The 15,741-nt window shown below is 39.2% G+C and overlaps 1 protein-coding gene across 2 annotated transcripts in view; it reads right to left on the bottom strand.

Annotated features, from left to right (window-relative positions):
• LOC137278013 (glutamate-rich protein 3-like) overlaps positions 1 to 11,372 on the bottom strand; it is a 44,122-nt gene extending 32,750 nt beyond the window's left edge. The window contains exons 1-7 of one of the 2 annotated variants that reach the window (XM_067810044.1): positions 11,196 to 11,372; positions 8,787 to 8,880; positions 8,132 to 8,329; positions 6,727 to 6,936; positions 2,950 to 3,075; positions 1,755 to 1,946; positions 1,275 to 1,479 (exon numbers count right to left, since the gene is read on the bottom strand). In XM_067810044.1, coding sequence (XP_067666145.1) covers positions 1,275 to 1,479; positions 1,755 to 1,946; positions 2,950 to 3,075; positions 6,727 to 6,936; positions 8,132 to 8,329; positions 8,787 to 8,880; positions 11,196 to 11,215 — 1,045 coding nt within the window. In that variant the 5' untranslated portion in view covers positions 11,216 to 11,372. Of the gene's footprint in view, positions 1 to 1,274; positions 1,480 to 1,754; positions 1,947 to 2,949; positions 3,076 to 3,578; positions 3,762 to 6,726; positions 6,937 to 7,973; positions 8,052 to 8,131; positions 8,330 to 8,786; positions 8,881 to 11,195 lie in introns of those variants that run through there. The other variant, XM_067810045.1, reaches the window with a different exon arrangement.
• Positions 11,373 to 15,741: the final 4,369 nt, after the last annotated feature.

Consider the following 15,741-nt stretch of genomic DNA (forward strand, 5'->3'; position numbering starts at 1 on the left):
CTGCTTATCGGAATCAACAAGTTTATTTTAGGTAACGAGTAGATTATTTTCTTGTTTCTTTACACAACCAAGATTAGACTACTGCTCACGACCTCATACTGCAGGCAGGCATAGTGTTTCAAGCTCCGCAAACCTATTTGCAGTGCATACACTATGGGCATAGCTGCTTAGTGAAACCAGTACTGGGGGAAAATTAGTGAATCGTTTGAACTCCGATTTTGTGGGCATCTTTTCATCATGTCTTTTTTCAACTTCATAGGTTGAATTGGCATTTTTGATGATTTGTTTCGGTAAGTGCATACCAAAAGGTATCAGAATCTGCAAAGTTATGTTTTATGTTGCATGTGACCTTTAATGGAGCACAAACTTGTCATCTTGTTCTACGAGTGCTTTCAGTGACCATTTAACATCCTCTGGCTATAGCCTTTAGCTCACTTCCATGACTCAGTGAGATGCCTTCTCATTCTCTGCTTGTTCTTGTCTCAATGATGGACCTGTACACACTTCTGAGCTCAAGAAGACCCTTATATCCACTTCCTGTTTGATTGGCTCTCATAAATTTATTTCTAGCCCAACGAGATTTGTATATTTACTCCCTGTCTCAATGAAATGCTTATAATGTACTACTGGCTCACTGAGGTCCACAATAATACTTCCTAGCTCAATGAGGTCCACAGTAATACTTCATGGCTCAATGAGATCCACAATAATACTTCCTGGCTCAGTGAGATTCACAGCAATACATCCTAGCTCAGTGAGGTCCCCAATAATACTTTGTGGCTTAATGAGATCCCCAATAACACTGTGGTTTAATGAGGTCCCCAATAATACTTCCTAGCTCAATGAGGTCCCCAATAATACTTTGTGGCTTCATGAGATCCCCAATAACACTTTGTGGTTTAATGAGGTCCCAAATGATACTTCCTGGCTCACTGAGGTCCCCAATAATACTTCCTGGCTCAATGAGGTCCCTATTATTCAGGCTCTTATACTCATTACTAGTCCAACAAGACTCGTATAACAAATTTCCATTAATAAGCACCAGGGCACTTATTTTTTCAAGAGACTTCCAGCAAGCAGTTTGCGCTTACTGGCCGTCATTGCCGTAATTGTTGTTGCTGCTTTACCCCCTATGCTTATCATTAGGGGTCTGGCGTTTATTAGAAATATGGTACATGTATTCACTCCTTGGTTCAGTGAGACCTTTATAGTAATTTCTGGCTGAATGAGGTGCCTGATACCTGCTTCCTGACTTTGAGGTCTGTAATACTCACTTCCTGGCTCAATGAGTCCCTTGAACACGGTCAGGGTGTTGCCCCCACAATGCTGTTGCTCCACAGTGACATCATGTCGGTTGTCAGTTCTCTCCCGAGCCAGTTTGAGGACCCAGCCATGGAACTTCATGGTCACCATGCAGTTAGAGTGGACATCCCCCTGGTGTCTCATCGGTGGCTCTTTTCGATGGAGATCAACCCCAGGCTGTAACATCAACAACAACATCAACAACAACATCAGCAACAAAACCAGCAAGAACATCAGCACCATTACCAACCTTGAAAAACAGTCACCTGTAACATAAGCTTATGTCAAAGAAAATGTACAATCCGAGATCATGATAAAAACACACAGCCGATCAAACAGTAGGCATTTTTTAAAAAAAAGCATTGAAATACGAAATATGACAGGGATCCTACTATATTATAACAACATTTTCTTCAATATAATGCAATTCCAAGTATGACACAAAAACATACACTTCGTTTGGGTGACTTGTCGCTGCTGGTAGAGCGCCCCCTGTTTCCAGCGCTGCGATGTCGAGTGGGGCCAGTACGGGGGGATGAGGGGGGTATCGGAATCTGTGGTATCAGATATGGAGAAGCCAAGGTGTTAACCTGCTCCACCTTAGCCAAGGCGTTCGCATAACGCCGCAGGGCAAGAGGGTTCAGCTGGAACAGGAACAGAACAACATTCATGTCACATGTCTTAAACCATCCATGGTCATTTTTTTTTTACAGGTGTTATGGTCATGAAAAAATACACATATTATTAATGTATAACTCGTTTTAAACACAATATGTCTGAAAGATTACCCACGTTACCACTAAAATTAATTTACTCATTTTGCACCAGTGGAATTATCCATATTTCTGATCTGTGAAATCTCATACATTACATCCTTTTCCTAAAAACATGACAAATTACATGATGTAGTTACAAAAAGACCATCATCCTGTAACAGACAGAGCTCCACATTCTCTGTCAATAACTAGCTGGACATCAGGGTAACGTGATCTTTGTATCTCCTTGCAATGTACCCTGATGTTACTCCACAAGGATTTAACATTAGCCATTTTGTCCATTATTGTGAGTGAGCAAGTGAATTTAGTTTTACGCCGCACTCAGCAATATTCCAGTTATATGGCGGTGGTCTGTAGATATTTGAGACTGGACCAGACAATCCAGTGATTAACAACATGAACATCGATCTGCACAACTGGGAACCGATGACGTGTCCACCAAGTCAGCGAGCCTGAACACCCAATCTTGTTAGTTACCTCTTACGACAAGCTGACTTGCCTTTTATGGCAAACATGGGTTGCTGAAGGCCTATTCTACCCCGAGACCTTCACAGGTTCATTAGTGTGAGCTTTGTTAAATGATCAGCAAACACTGGCAGGAAATGAAGTATACCACCAGTTACAAATGTAATCATCGATAGGACTATTCCTGCATGCAACATACTGATTAATCATTAGTTTTCCAAAATCACATCCAGTTTCAAGAGAAACATGAATAACAATATTTCTTCATAAAACTTAAATCAAAAAGGGCAATTTTCCCATAAACAAATTCCAAAGATTCTAGGGTATGTTATGCTTTGTCATAGTGGCATTATACTACTCATGTTTATGTGGATATAAACACAGCAGAGCAAGACAAATTCCTTACAGAGTAGAGATGTCTGGTATCCACCTCCTCCCTGCTGCGTGGAGTTCTGCTCCGTCCAGGTCTTACAACACCCTGTTCACAGTCCGACATGTCGATAGTGTTGCCCTCATCATCAACATAGGTCACCTAGATAGAGAATGTAAATGAATTTAATGAAGACCTTTGAGTAAGCATTTATCAGTTAAATGTTTCTATTATTGTAATATTAACTCAACAATAACAAATTACTGGGTCAATAAATTAATATTTTTAACATCACAAGCCTAAACTATTTCAGATGTAAATGTGTGTCAAATTTTTTGAATTATGAACATTGAAAAATGGAATTATTAAAGCAGGACTAATAATAACATAGCAAAAATTTGTGACATCTATCAACACGATTACATGTTATCAGAAGACATTTCCTTCAAATATTATAGAAATATGCAACTTCTAATCATATTTACAATGATACCTGTCATGGCTGTAGCAATATCACATATGCACTACTGATCTAATCAAACTATACATTTAATGGTATTTTTTCAATCAGTATGATCCATCAGCATCAAACTAGCCAAATTGGCAGCTACTATCACAGTGAATCGCACAGCATTGCACAACATGAAAAGGTTATGTAAACTCACGTCACCATCCTCCTCAATAGATTCATACATTGATGAGTTAGTATCTGGCATGTTAGATGGTGCACTGATAGGGCGGTACTTCGCCGAGCGGCGGGGGCGTGGTGAGGGCCCTGACTGGGGCCGACTAGAGCGTGGTGATAGGAAAGGCAAGATATCCTCATCACTCCTCCGAACACGCTGTGTCTACAAGGATAGCATGGATAGTGCATGATAGTGATGATGATGTATTATGAGTAGTGACACTGTGATGGTGGTCTGATCATCATGAGAGATGTTGGTGATGTATGCTACAGAAAAAGAATCATGTGAATCATATATAGCAGCTATTGGTCAGTCCTTGGTCAATACTCCTGAAAAAATGTTAAGCAACACCTACTCCATATTTTCTTGTAAAAGTCTTACCAGAGTCTATTATATAGTCGCTGGTCTTACCAATTTCTTTTCATCATGTCCTGTATTAATTGTTTAGGCATTACACATGTTTTCTTGTTTAAACTAACATTCTCAAATGTAGAAAGTTCAATTAATTATGTTATAACCTATTGTATCAACTTCTATAGCAATCATTTCAATAAGGAAGGTTTGGTTCTTAACATATTTTCATGTGCCTATTTCTGCACATTGATACACTGATCTTAATTCTTCTCACAAACTGTAATCTCATTATTTTCAATTCTGTATATGCAAAGATCCTTAGGGACTATTCTCAATATATATTTTTAGGAACAAACTTGCAAAAATTATCCTCTCAGCCCAAACTCACACCAGTACATATATACAAAACTGATGTCCACCCCACCTCACCATAACTAAATGGGTGAGCCCCTCCTTACACTCATCATCATCTCCTTTAATTCAGAATTTCTTAATCTCCATTTTACTGGGGATCTTTTTCAAGTTAAACGGAATTATTTGTTTCTGCTGAAATGATTAATATTCTGATACAGTTATGATCCCTTTGTGTGTCTCGATACACAGCCTCAGTTATTTTGGTCACTTTTCTGGTGTGACCACTTGTTGGCAGAGCAGTCAGGTATGCGAATCACACGTGTCAAACTGAAATTTCACCACACACACTTGTTGATTACCTGGTTGTTCTACCAACATGTGGTTCCCCCTCATACAAAATAGCAAAAGGTTACAATAAAATAATGATTGTTTGTTAAACAACTTTTTTATTCAGGTGTCCAAAATTATGAGACAAATCATCAGAGTAGGTCTGTTTCATGTGACTGTGGCAAATTTATTTTGCTGAAGTATTAGGTTTTGTGTTAGTGAACAATTCATCGGTCCCAAAGGAAATCTGTAGTCTACTATTCCAAGCACATTATGTAACTGAATATGTATGTGTGCCTTTCTATATATGTTGTCTCTCACATACAGTCTCGTGAAATTGATGTTTGTATCGAGCTGAAGTGAATAATACAGACTACAAAAAAAATAGGTTCTAACATCTGATGCGTGTGTGGATGATGATGATGATGATGATGATGATGATGATGATGACTGTTCTATCTTCTATATTGCTATAGATTTTTACTTCAGCCTGGTTCTAATAACTAAATGCTTGTCTACCATACAGAATTGTAAAGCATGCTGTGTCTATGTGAACTGTACTGCTAAAACAAGAATAATGTGTTATTAAGTTTTATCAGCTAAAATCATTCATATGAGGCATGGTGAAATACCGATCAGTTGAGAAAATAACAATTCAGTTGAATTATACTTATCCCCTTTTCAGCTCCAAAAGACTATACTTGTCCCCTTTTCAGCTCCAAAAGACTATACTTATCCCCTTTTCAGCTCCAAAAGACCATACTTGTCCCCTTTTCAACTCCAAAAGACCATACTTGTCCCCTTTTCAGCTCCAAAAGACCATACTTGTCCCCTTTTCAGCTCCAAAACACTATACTTATCCCCTTTTCAGCTCCAAAACACTATACTTGTCCCCTTTTCAGCTCCAAAAGACTATACTTCTCCCCTTTTCAGCTCCAAAACACTATACTTATCCCCTTTTCAGCTCCAAAACACTATACTTCTGCCCTTTTCAGCTCCAAAAGACTACACTTGTCCCCTTTTCAGCTCCAGCAGCCCATTCCAAACTGTAGCAGCCTCTACCCATCCATCTCAGCTCTAACAGCATATACTCATCTCTATCTCAACTTTAGCAGGCCATACCCATCCCTTGTCAGCTCCTGCATCCCATACTCATGTAGTCATATCTTTCAGCTCTACTATTCACAGGTTGGCTAGAAGAATTATTTCTTTCATTAAACCTCATATGTAACTATATGCTAGTCTGTTTGAAGAAGGGAGGATAAATAAACAGTTGACTCATGAATAATATCAAATTCTATAGCTAAGAAAACGTTTAGCCTTAACAAAAAACACAAACTAAAGTGGATTTACCTATTAAAACTGGTTTGGAAAAGATCTAAATAAACAATCTCTAAGCAGTGAGGAAATGGTTTTCATTAATAACAAATGCAATCATGTTAAGCATATCTATTGCAGGTGGCTGTGTCTATAGCTGTCTATCAACTCCACAGAATGAGCTCACTGCAAAAAGGCAAACTGTCATGTTAATTTCACATCAACACAGCAACTATAGACCTTGTATACCATACCACCAGAATGTACACCAATCACTTTCTTGTCACATACAACTTCATCAGCTTTCATGAGATAATAAGATTTCAGATTATTTTATCATTTACTTTTTTAAACTTTTAAATTTAAATCGATTCAGTCAAAATTAAATGTTCAATTTTGGTTAATCATTTATTAACATCCAAGTAATTTAATTGCTTCATGTTTTCCTGGGTATTTATCAACTCAACTCAACTTTCTTCTATTTTTACAATTTCCAGCTGTTGGAAAAACTGTTTATATTTGTTCATTTCAGAAATTCCCTCTGTTTATGGCCATATCAAAAGTAAACAAGATGCAAGTGAGTGAAAGAAAGAAATGTTTTCAGTGTTACAAACAGATCATATCATTTTTAGAATTTCAGAACTTATAATTTCCAGTGGGCGCTTACAATATTTCAACCTTTACAGAAATAGATGAAATAGTATCACAAGGTTATAGCTGCTGCGAAGAGGTCCTAGGTTAATGCCAAGCCACACAAACAAGTATGTGTGTGTACCCGTTCTTCAATGAGCAGGTCGTTCTCAGCGTACTGCCCAGATCGGGGGCTGGGGGTTTGATGGCCTCGGGAACGAGGAGAATCACTCCTGCCCCTTTTACCCCCAGATCGAGATCGGGTACGTCGTTTAGGGATGGAATCCTTCTCCCGCGGACTCGCTGTGATCAGGGGCAGGAGAGCTTCGTTAACCACGTGCCGATTTCTATTCTCCTGTGGCCCACAATACCCAGTTATTTCATGAATAATGTACAGTGGACAAAATGTTAGAATATATATATATATCATCCACTTAAAAACATTAGGTGTGATGGAATCATATAACATTTCCATTGGTCTTGACGATCAAGTGTATAACATCTCCAATATATATAAAACTTCATAAACCTGCAGGCAAAAGATAGTGTCCTCTTATGACTAAAGTCAGAGAAAAAAGAAATAATTAATGTTATTGCATATAAAGCGTTTGTACTTTTCCGGGCAAATACTCCTTTCAGTTACTTTCTTTTGTCTGGTAGTTTATAAAAATAAATACATGTTTAATGTGAGCCTCATTTAGGAAGTGCGTCTTGCCAGTTATGTCTCCCCTGTGACATCGGCTGCGTGATACATATCATGACACACATTTTAAGCATTATGTACTTGACACCTACTGGCAGATACTGGCAGACATCTGTCCTGCAATGACTATTCTGCAACAGTTACCCTGCAACATCTATTCTGTGACACCCGGCATGCAGCAACTATTCAGCTCCACCTGGCCTATGACACCTATCCTGAAACGCCTGTTCTTTAACACCTGTCCTGCAACACCAACCCTGCAAACATCCATTCCTCAACACCTACTCTTTGACGTTTGACACCAATCTTGCATTAACTATCCTGCGACACCTTTGCTGTATGATGTCTCTCATTACAACTACTGTATAACACCCATCACATGACACCTTTCCAATGACACCTGTCCTGTGAGTCCTACCCTGACTCTCTGCACCAGCTCCATTTTGACTATTTTCCTCCAGTTTCCGCCAGATGGTCACCTGGTAACATCTCCCATATTACAGCTGTAGTACAACACCCATCACATGACACTTATCCAATGACACCTGTCCTCTGACATCTACCCTGATTCTCTGCACCAGTTACATTTTGTCTATTTTCCTCCAGTTTATGCCAGATGATCACCTGGTAACATCTCCCATATTACAGCTGTCAAACAACACCCATCACACCTGCCATGTGACACCTACCCTGACTCTCTGCACCAGCTCTATCTTGGCTATCTCCTTCAGTTTCTGCCAGATGGCCATCTCGTGACATCTCCCATATTACAACTATTGTGCAGCACCAATCCCATGACACCTATCCAATGACATCTATCAAGTGACATCTGTTGTGTGACACCTACCCTGACTCTCTGCACCAGCTCTATCTTGGCTATCTCCTCCAGTTTCTGACGGATGGCCACCTGGCGATGTCGCTCCAAGTCCAAGGTCTTGTGGACAATAGCTTGTGCCAGGAGGTCCTTCACATGCTTTTTGTGTTCCTTACGAGCTATGTTCAAGCGGTAGCTTGTCTCGGAAACAATTTGTCCCTTTCGAGTGATCTGAAGGAAAAATTACATATTGATAGAACATAATATTTAGGAACTCACCCAAGCTAGAATTTGCTATGTGAGAAATCTTATGACACAAACCTAGTTTTATTTAAAAATTGTGCTTTCTGAACATATCCTCTGGAAATGTATACACACAGAGAAGGGACATCATAACAAGATATTTCATTATTACACTTATTATCAAAACATTATTCAAAACAACATCACCAATAATAACTTGATCACAATTCATTTATATTTTTCATAAGATGATCAATTCCAAAAGAATACATTTAGCCATGTGAACAGAAAAGAACTGACAACCTGTGTGTGCATGTTTGTAATATCTTTCCCTTTGGGTTATTCCATAAACAATACAACAATCATCATAACTACTGGAAATAAATTTGATGACAAATTGTCACATAAACATTGATTTATCCAACTGCAGAAAATAATTACGAACCAGGCCTGATTTGCGCAGATGTCCACGCATCCTGTCATTGGCGAAGTAGCCAGCTAGGTGCTTGTCACTCAGGCTGTTGTAGGCCGACAGTTGACTGCAACATAATGCCAAGCTTTTGAAAGATGACAGAGCACAATGAAAGTCGAGTGAGTGAGTGATTGAGTGAGTGCGTGAGTGAGTGAAAAGGGAGGGAGGGAAGGAGTGTTTGTAATGTTTAAGGGAACGCTATAACCACTAGGCTACCCCATCGCCCCTCCAATAGTGTGTGTATGTTTGACATTCCCAGTATGAACACATTGTAATTTAGACATTGCTACACTATACATTAAAACTTCCACATATAATATACCAAATTCAGCCTTTGGCACCCATGATCAAATGGATAAAAAGAAGTTAGATAATTTGTGTTGCAATTTTTGGCCACTAAGGGATTTTGCGAGACACAGGGAAATATGACCACATCAGTACAGAGGTTACGTAGGAAGATCAGATATAGTAACCTCTGTGGGAGGAGAATATCCTTATGCATGCCCATCCAAAATCTGAAACATTGTTTTACAATGTTAGACCTTTTTTGTTATCAGTTGAGATATAAAAAAAAGAAAAGAGAAGTAAATACTAGAAAACAGATCAATTAATCTGTTTAAGGTATTGTAAACCCAAATAATTTGAAAAAAGGTGTTTCTTGAATTAATTTTTCCCTCCCACTATCTGACATACTTTAATGTTACTGAAATTAGATCTTGAGGGAAGAATAAGAGACACTTCATAGGCTTATACCGACTGCATGAAATTAAAATGATCACATACATAATAATTCTGATAAAACTCAAATTTGATTCATCACTGAGACATTTAAAGAAATTGAAAAAGACAACTGCACCCAGTGATGGCCATAAATTCAGACCTTCAGATGTTGCAATATTCAAGGAATGTCTAACAGTACATTTAAAAGACAAAAAAAACACAACAGAAATTGGACAGATGAATATATCTTTAATATTAATAAAACTTTATTGGATGTCAGAGAGCTTGACATTCGGTGTGTCTCCATATTTAACCCTTGTTTCCAACCTATTTACCTCAGTATATATCCAAATATGGAACCTAGGCAGAGTTGGGGGTGGGGGTAAGGGTCATCAGTTTTGCAGACATTTACTAGGAAAGTCATCAGTTTTGTACATTAAAAATATACAAAAATTCTTCTAAAAAGTATGTTAATATGGGGTGGGGGGTGCACTGATTTTGTCAGAGACCATATCAGTATATCGGTATCCTATTGTACATGACATATAGGAGAGTCTTTCCCATTGTACATAAATTTTAAGGGGGTCATTCAAATTGTACATAACAATAACCATCATCTCCTGCTAGACACAAATTATTAACAGTCCCTAACTGTAAAACTAACCTTAGCCAATATATATGACATTGGCAAAATACATTTTCAGTAGAAATAGATAGTATTTTAAGTAGATGATTTCAAGAAAAAGGAACAGTCTATACATTAGTACTTGCCTACAATTATATTTTCTTTTAACTTTTACATTCAGCTATGTACGACACGAAAAGGTCCCGGGGTAGAATAGGCCTTCAGCAACCCATGCTTGCCATAAAAGGCAACTCAGCTTGTCATAAGAGGCGACTATCGGGATCGAGTGGTCAGGTTCGCTGACTTGGTTGACACATGTCATTGGTTCCCAATTGTGCAGATCGATGCTCATGTTGTTGATCACTGGATTGTCTGGTCCAGACTCGATTATTTACAGACCGCCACCATATGGCTGGACTATTGCTGAGTGCAGCGTAAAACTATACTCACTCACTCAGCTATGTACATTCATTTGGAGTCATCGTATAATGATGTCCTTTCATATTCTGTCACTGACACAGAGCTTTAGCTTACATGTTTCCAGTAACTTTAAACCAATGTTACATGCTAAGCAGAAACAGGAAACCAAAATAAATATTTAATTTCCCTGCCAATTTAAATACGATTTGTGATATATATTACGTAACGGTTAACATTGCTATTTCTATGGGGAAATTATCACTGATTTGGGTATGTAAACTGAAGAGATAATCCTGTAGTTTCACAGCAAATCTCTCACTGTTTGACTTGTCTGGACAAAACATAACATTAGCTCTACCTGTCATCGAAATAGGTCGTGGGTCTTAACTTGATTAAACCGTGAAGCATTTGATTCCTTATTTATATGTCAGTGTCAGTTCACGATTATTGTCATATGTTATTTAAATTCCGTTATTTGACTAGTCGACGAGTTTTTCTAACAACGGGTGGTACTGTTGATTACCCAGCGCCATTGTACCGCTACATTCCGCCGTGGTAGATTTCTCAGCGGCGGAGAACGGTGAAATTGCAATCTACTCAACGGTTTAATGTCTTACCTCGTATCAACGTGGCTCATCTTGGGCCTTTTTGGTGATCTAGTGATGAAATAAAGAAACAAAACTGAAATATAGGCACTTAGATTCTGTCACCTAAATGGTATCCATCTTGAACATAAAATCACCCTTATCCATAAAATATTCAGAGCAATCAATGAGGTTTGTCTAGAACCATAACACCTGCGTTGTCCGGGAGAATCACGTGACCAAGCCTTGTCGTCAACAACAAGCTGTAAAGCTGGGTGCCTGTATATCTCGTATCAGCGAGGATGGGCGGATATTACGAGTGCGCAACCGTGCAAAAAGTATAGTTCGGACAGGTGCTTGTCAGATATGCGTTGAACATGCGCTGGTACTCGAGCATATGGCGGTAACAGAAAATTAATTGCGTCAGCATGGCTAGGTAAATGTGTACGAAATGCTGCAGTTGTGGCGAAACTACAAGGTAATGAGAGCTAGCAAGGGTCGTGATATAATAAATAGAAACGACTATCAGAGACCATATACCGGTATATATATACCATACATCGGTATATGGTCTCTGCGGCTATGTATGAATTTAACGGTTAACAAACGAAAGGATTTGGGGGTGATTTATCAAATATTAATATTAGACATGTTACAGTCAATGTGTAAAATCAGGCAATTTGTAAACTGCCTGAAACTTTCTGTCACTTTATAGATTACGTGAAAATTAGTCGATTTATTTGACAGATTAACTGAAAGTCAGCTTCCATAGTTTTATGGAGTATGAAGTGAAACAACAGGTTAATCCAGTCATTTTTACCACCATCTTCCATATTGATTACAGCTGATAGTTATAGCTCCTCCAAAGCAGGCCACGTGAGGTGGTCAAAATCGACAAAGATTATCATGGCATTAGTTAAGTATGAAAACTCCACCAGTGGAACTATTAAACTGTATGCAAGTCTCTCTGCATGAAAGTCATAAGACACGTAAGCGTGCTATACCAAAAAAAATGTAATGGTTAGGCCTATACTATCCTAGGACTATAGATCTCTTGGACAAGTAGACATGCAATCAATGGTTGCGTGGTGCTGAAAAACAGTTGACTCAGGCAGAGCGTTTGTTAATGGCACAACTTTGAACACGTTACTGGGGTGGGGACGTTTGCCGCAGTCAGTTCGATCTCTGGGCACAAAAACTATACCCCATGGATCACATGTCTCGTGATAATGAATTGGTCTACGACGGGCTGTTTAACGGGAATCAGCACGTGCACATGATAAGCATTGTTTCATCAAATACAATTGTTCAAAACAGTTTGCACCAACAACCGCACGTGCTCTGAACTGGAATCAAATGCAACAGTTGGTGCTACGGGAGAATCACTCGTGCAAGCAAAATGTGAGCAAACAATTGAAACAATGTCATAAGTGCTTTTTCGTATGTTGAAATATTGTCTATTGTCAATAGAGTTGATCTGTGAGAGCACGCGTATTAGGTTCTTCTCTAAAGACGTTTTAGACACTAATAATGATAATACACATACTGACGCACGTTTCAATCTGTCAGATAAATCGATTACTTTTTTATGCATTTTGCAAATCGATTGAATATTTCAAGCAATTTAAAACTTGCCTGATTTTACACATTGACTGCGTACCCCTGCCTCCCCCTCTGGATCCGCCAAGGTACGTCTAAGTCACGCGTGTTAGCCGGTGGGGTAGCTTAGTGGTTAAAGTGTTCGCTCATCACGTCGATTCCTTAGATGGGTACAGTAGGTGAATCCCTTATCGGGTGTCCCCCGACGTGATACTGCTGGAACACTGATAAAAGCGGCGTAAAACTAAACTCACACCACACATTAATGTAGCGACGCCATAGATGAAATACCGCTCAAAAAGGTCCGTGCTGTTTACTGTGAAATAACACAAGACAAACCACAAGTCGATTTTCAGCCAGACAAACCAGCTTTTATTACACAAACAATTATATCTCTATTTGGTGAATTTAGTATGACACGCACTGCTTGTCCGTGAATTTAGTATGACACGCACTGCATGTCCGTGAATTTAGTATGACACGCAATGCATGTCCGTAAGTTTAGTAAGACACGCACTGCATGTCCGTGAATTAATAATATGACACGCACTGCATGTCCGTGAATTAATAGTATGACACGCACTGCTTGTCCGTGAATTTAGTATGACACGCACTGCATGTCCGTGAATTTAGTATGACACGCACTGCATGTCCGTAAGTTTAGTAAGACACGCACTGCATGTCCGTGAATTAATAGTATGACACGCACTGCATGCAGCATCCAAGGTATCTTTTATTCCACACAGAGGCGTTGGCTTGCTAGTTCTGTAACTAACCTGGTTAAGGCACACATTAGCATGTTTTGAAGCTATCGATAATGTGCAGTTCGCTTTTTGTGCAGCTATGATTTTTTGTATATTTTGATGGGATAATCTCCAGATTTTCATGGACAGATTTATGTGCTTTTAGCCTTGAACCACAGGCAAAATGTAGCCCAATCTGGGTTGCGCAGCATAGACAATATGACAAGTCTTTTTATATGCGCGTGAAGCGAGCAAAGGTTAGCAACATACTTCCCTCGCTTCGGATCGAAAAATATTTTTCATGTCAAAATAAAATATCGCTTCGCTCGCATATAAGAGACTGGTCATATTCTCTATGTTGCGCAACCCTACAGTTTGCCTGTGCTTGAACAGACTTCGTGTTTATCTTTAGTCAGTGGTATCATATAAACATATGGTTATATTACACAGTCTCATCTGGTTGTAATCTTAATTGATTGATTAAAGTATTCACTGATGGCATAGTGAAGAAAACCACGATCAGGATTAGTGAACGTAAAATACACGGTTAATTCTGTGACAAGAGTAAAATAAGTGTTATGCGTAGGTTGGAGGATATTCTAATACTCTCTGTGTCATTCATGCACAGGCGGATCCAGAAGTGGAGGGAGGGGGTGCATCTGCCACACTGAAACCCGAGTGAAAATGTGCAACATCAGGACGAGAGACACCAGAAATGGTCTTTATGCATATGCCCATGTGTGGAATCGAACCAAGATCTTCTGCGTGACGAACTTAAAGGTCACATATACTACAAAATGTTATGGATGTCAAGTTATTTATTGTTTTCACGACGTTTCTGGGCTATTCATTGTCCCTTCGTCAGGTGGATGCTAAATAAAACAGTTGAACAGGATATATATGCTAGTAATGTATATGAAGCCAGAGTGATGATTTTAAGCATGTATATACAGTTAAGACATACCAGATGAAAAGAGAATTAAAATATACAAAAGCTGGTATGGTGTTGTTACATTAGATTAAGCAATAGAAGCCAAAGTATTTGATTAGTGTACAACAGTGTGATGGTCTAACAAAAGCTAGGATAAGATACTAAGGGTGGGATGATGCTGTAACAGTGGAATAGGAGGTGATTGGTGAAGCCTTGTGTCTAACTGATTTAATTCTTAGATGGTCTATTTCAGTTTGGAGATACAAGAGTCAAGTTTGGCACCAACAGAAACCACCCGTCCATAGTTGTGTCCTTGCAGAACTCCCTCAACAACATTACCTTCTCCGTCTACAGAAAACCCACCCACACCGACCAGTATATTCACTACCGCTCCAACCATCACCCCCACATCAAACGTGCAATTGTCTCCACCCTAACCAGACGAGCCAAATCCATCTGCGATTCTGACCATCTCCAAACTGAAATAGACCATCTAAGAACTACATTCATCAATCTCAACGGCTATCCCAAACAACTTGTAGACTGAACCATATCATCAACCCTGCAACAGCAAGAAGAACGCCAACCTAAACTTGAGCCATCCCCAGTTAGAATTGACATTCCCTACCAAGGTCAGATTAGTCACCACATCAGCTGACTGCTCAAGAAAACTGCCAGTATAGAAGTGACCTTCAGGTCTGACAAAACACTGAAGACCATTCTGAAGGCCAATGGCAGATGTACACCAACCAAGACCACTCACAAGCCTAGGGACTGCATCTACAAGCTTATGTGTGACTGTGGCAGCAACAATGTAGGAGAGACATCTCGCCCCACTGACATTAGGCTGAAAGGGCACAGAACATCAGTAGAGAAGTCAGATCTAAAGTCAGCCCTTTTTGAACTTATTGTGAACAATCCGTCACACTCCACTGACTGGCAAGCAACAACCATCATAGCATCGAACAACTATGACTGGCGACGACGTAAAATTTCAGAAACTATCAACATCAAGAGATTAGTCCCTCAGATGAACAGAGATCAAGGGGTTTACCTACCCAATGCCGGAAATCAATTAGACGCAAGGCTTCACCAATCACCTCCTATTCCACTGGGGCAAGGAATAGCCCAGAAAGGTCGTGAAAACAATAAAGAAAATGTTGACTTCCATAACATTATGTCGTATATTAGAATAGCGACTTCTAAATGCCTCTCAAGAACCTTAAAGTTCAAATGCAACCAAAAATTATGTAAACATAATTAAAACACAATTATCACTTATTCATGACATAAGATATACATTGCT

This window comes from Haliotis asinina, chromosome 3 (assembly GCF_037392515.1).
Source record: "Haliotis asinina isolate JCU_RB_2024 chromosome 3, JCU_Hal_asi_v2, whole genome shotgun sequence".
Lineage (NCBI taxonomy): Eukaryota > Metazoa > Mollusca > Gastropoda > Lepetellida > Haliotidae > Haliotis > Haliotis asinina.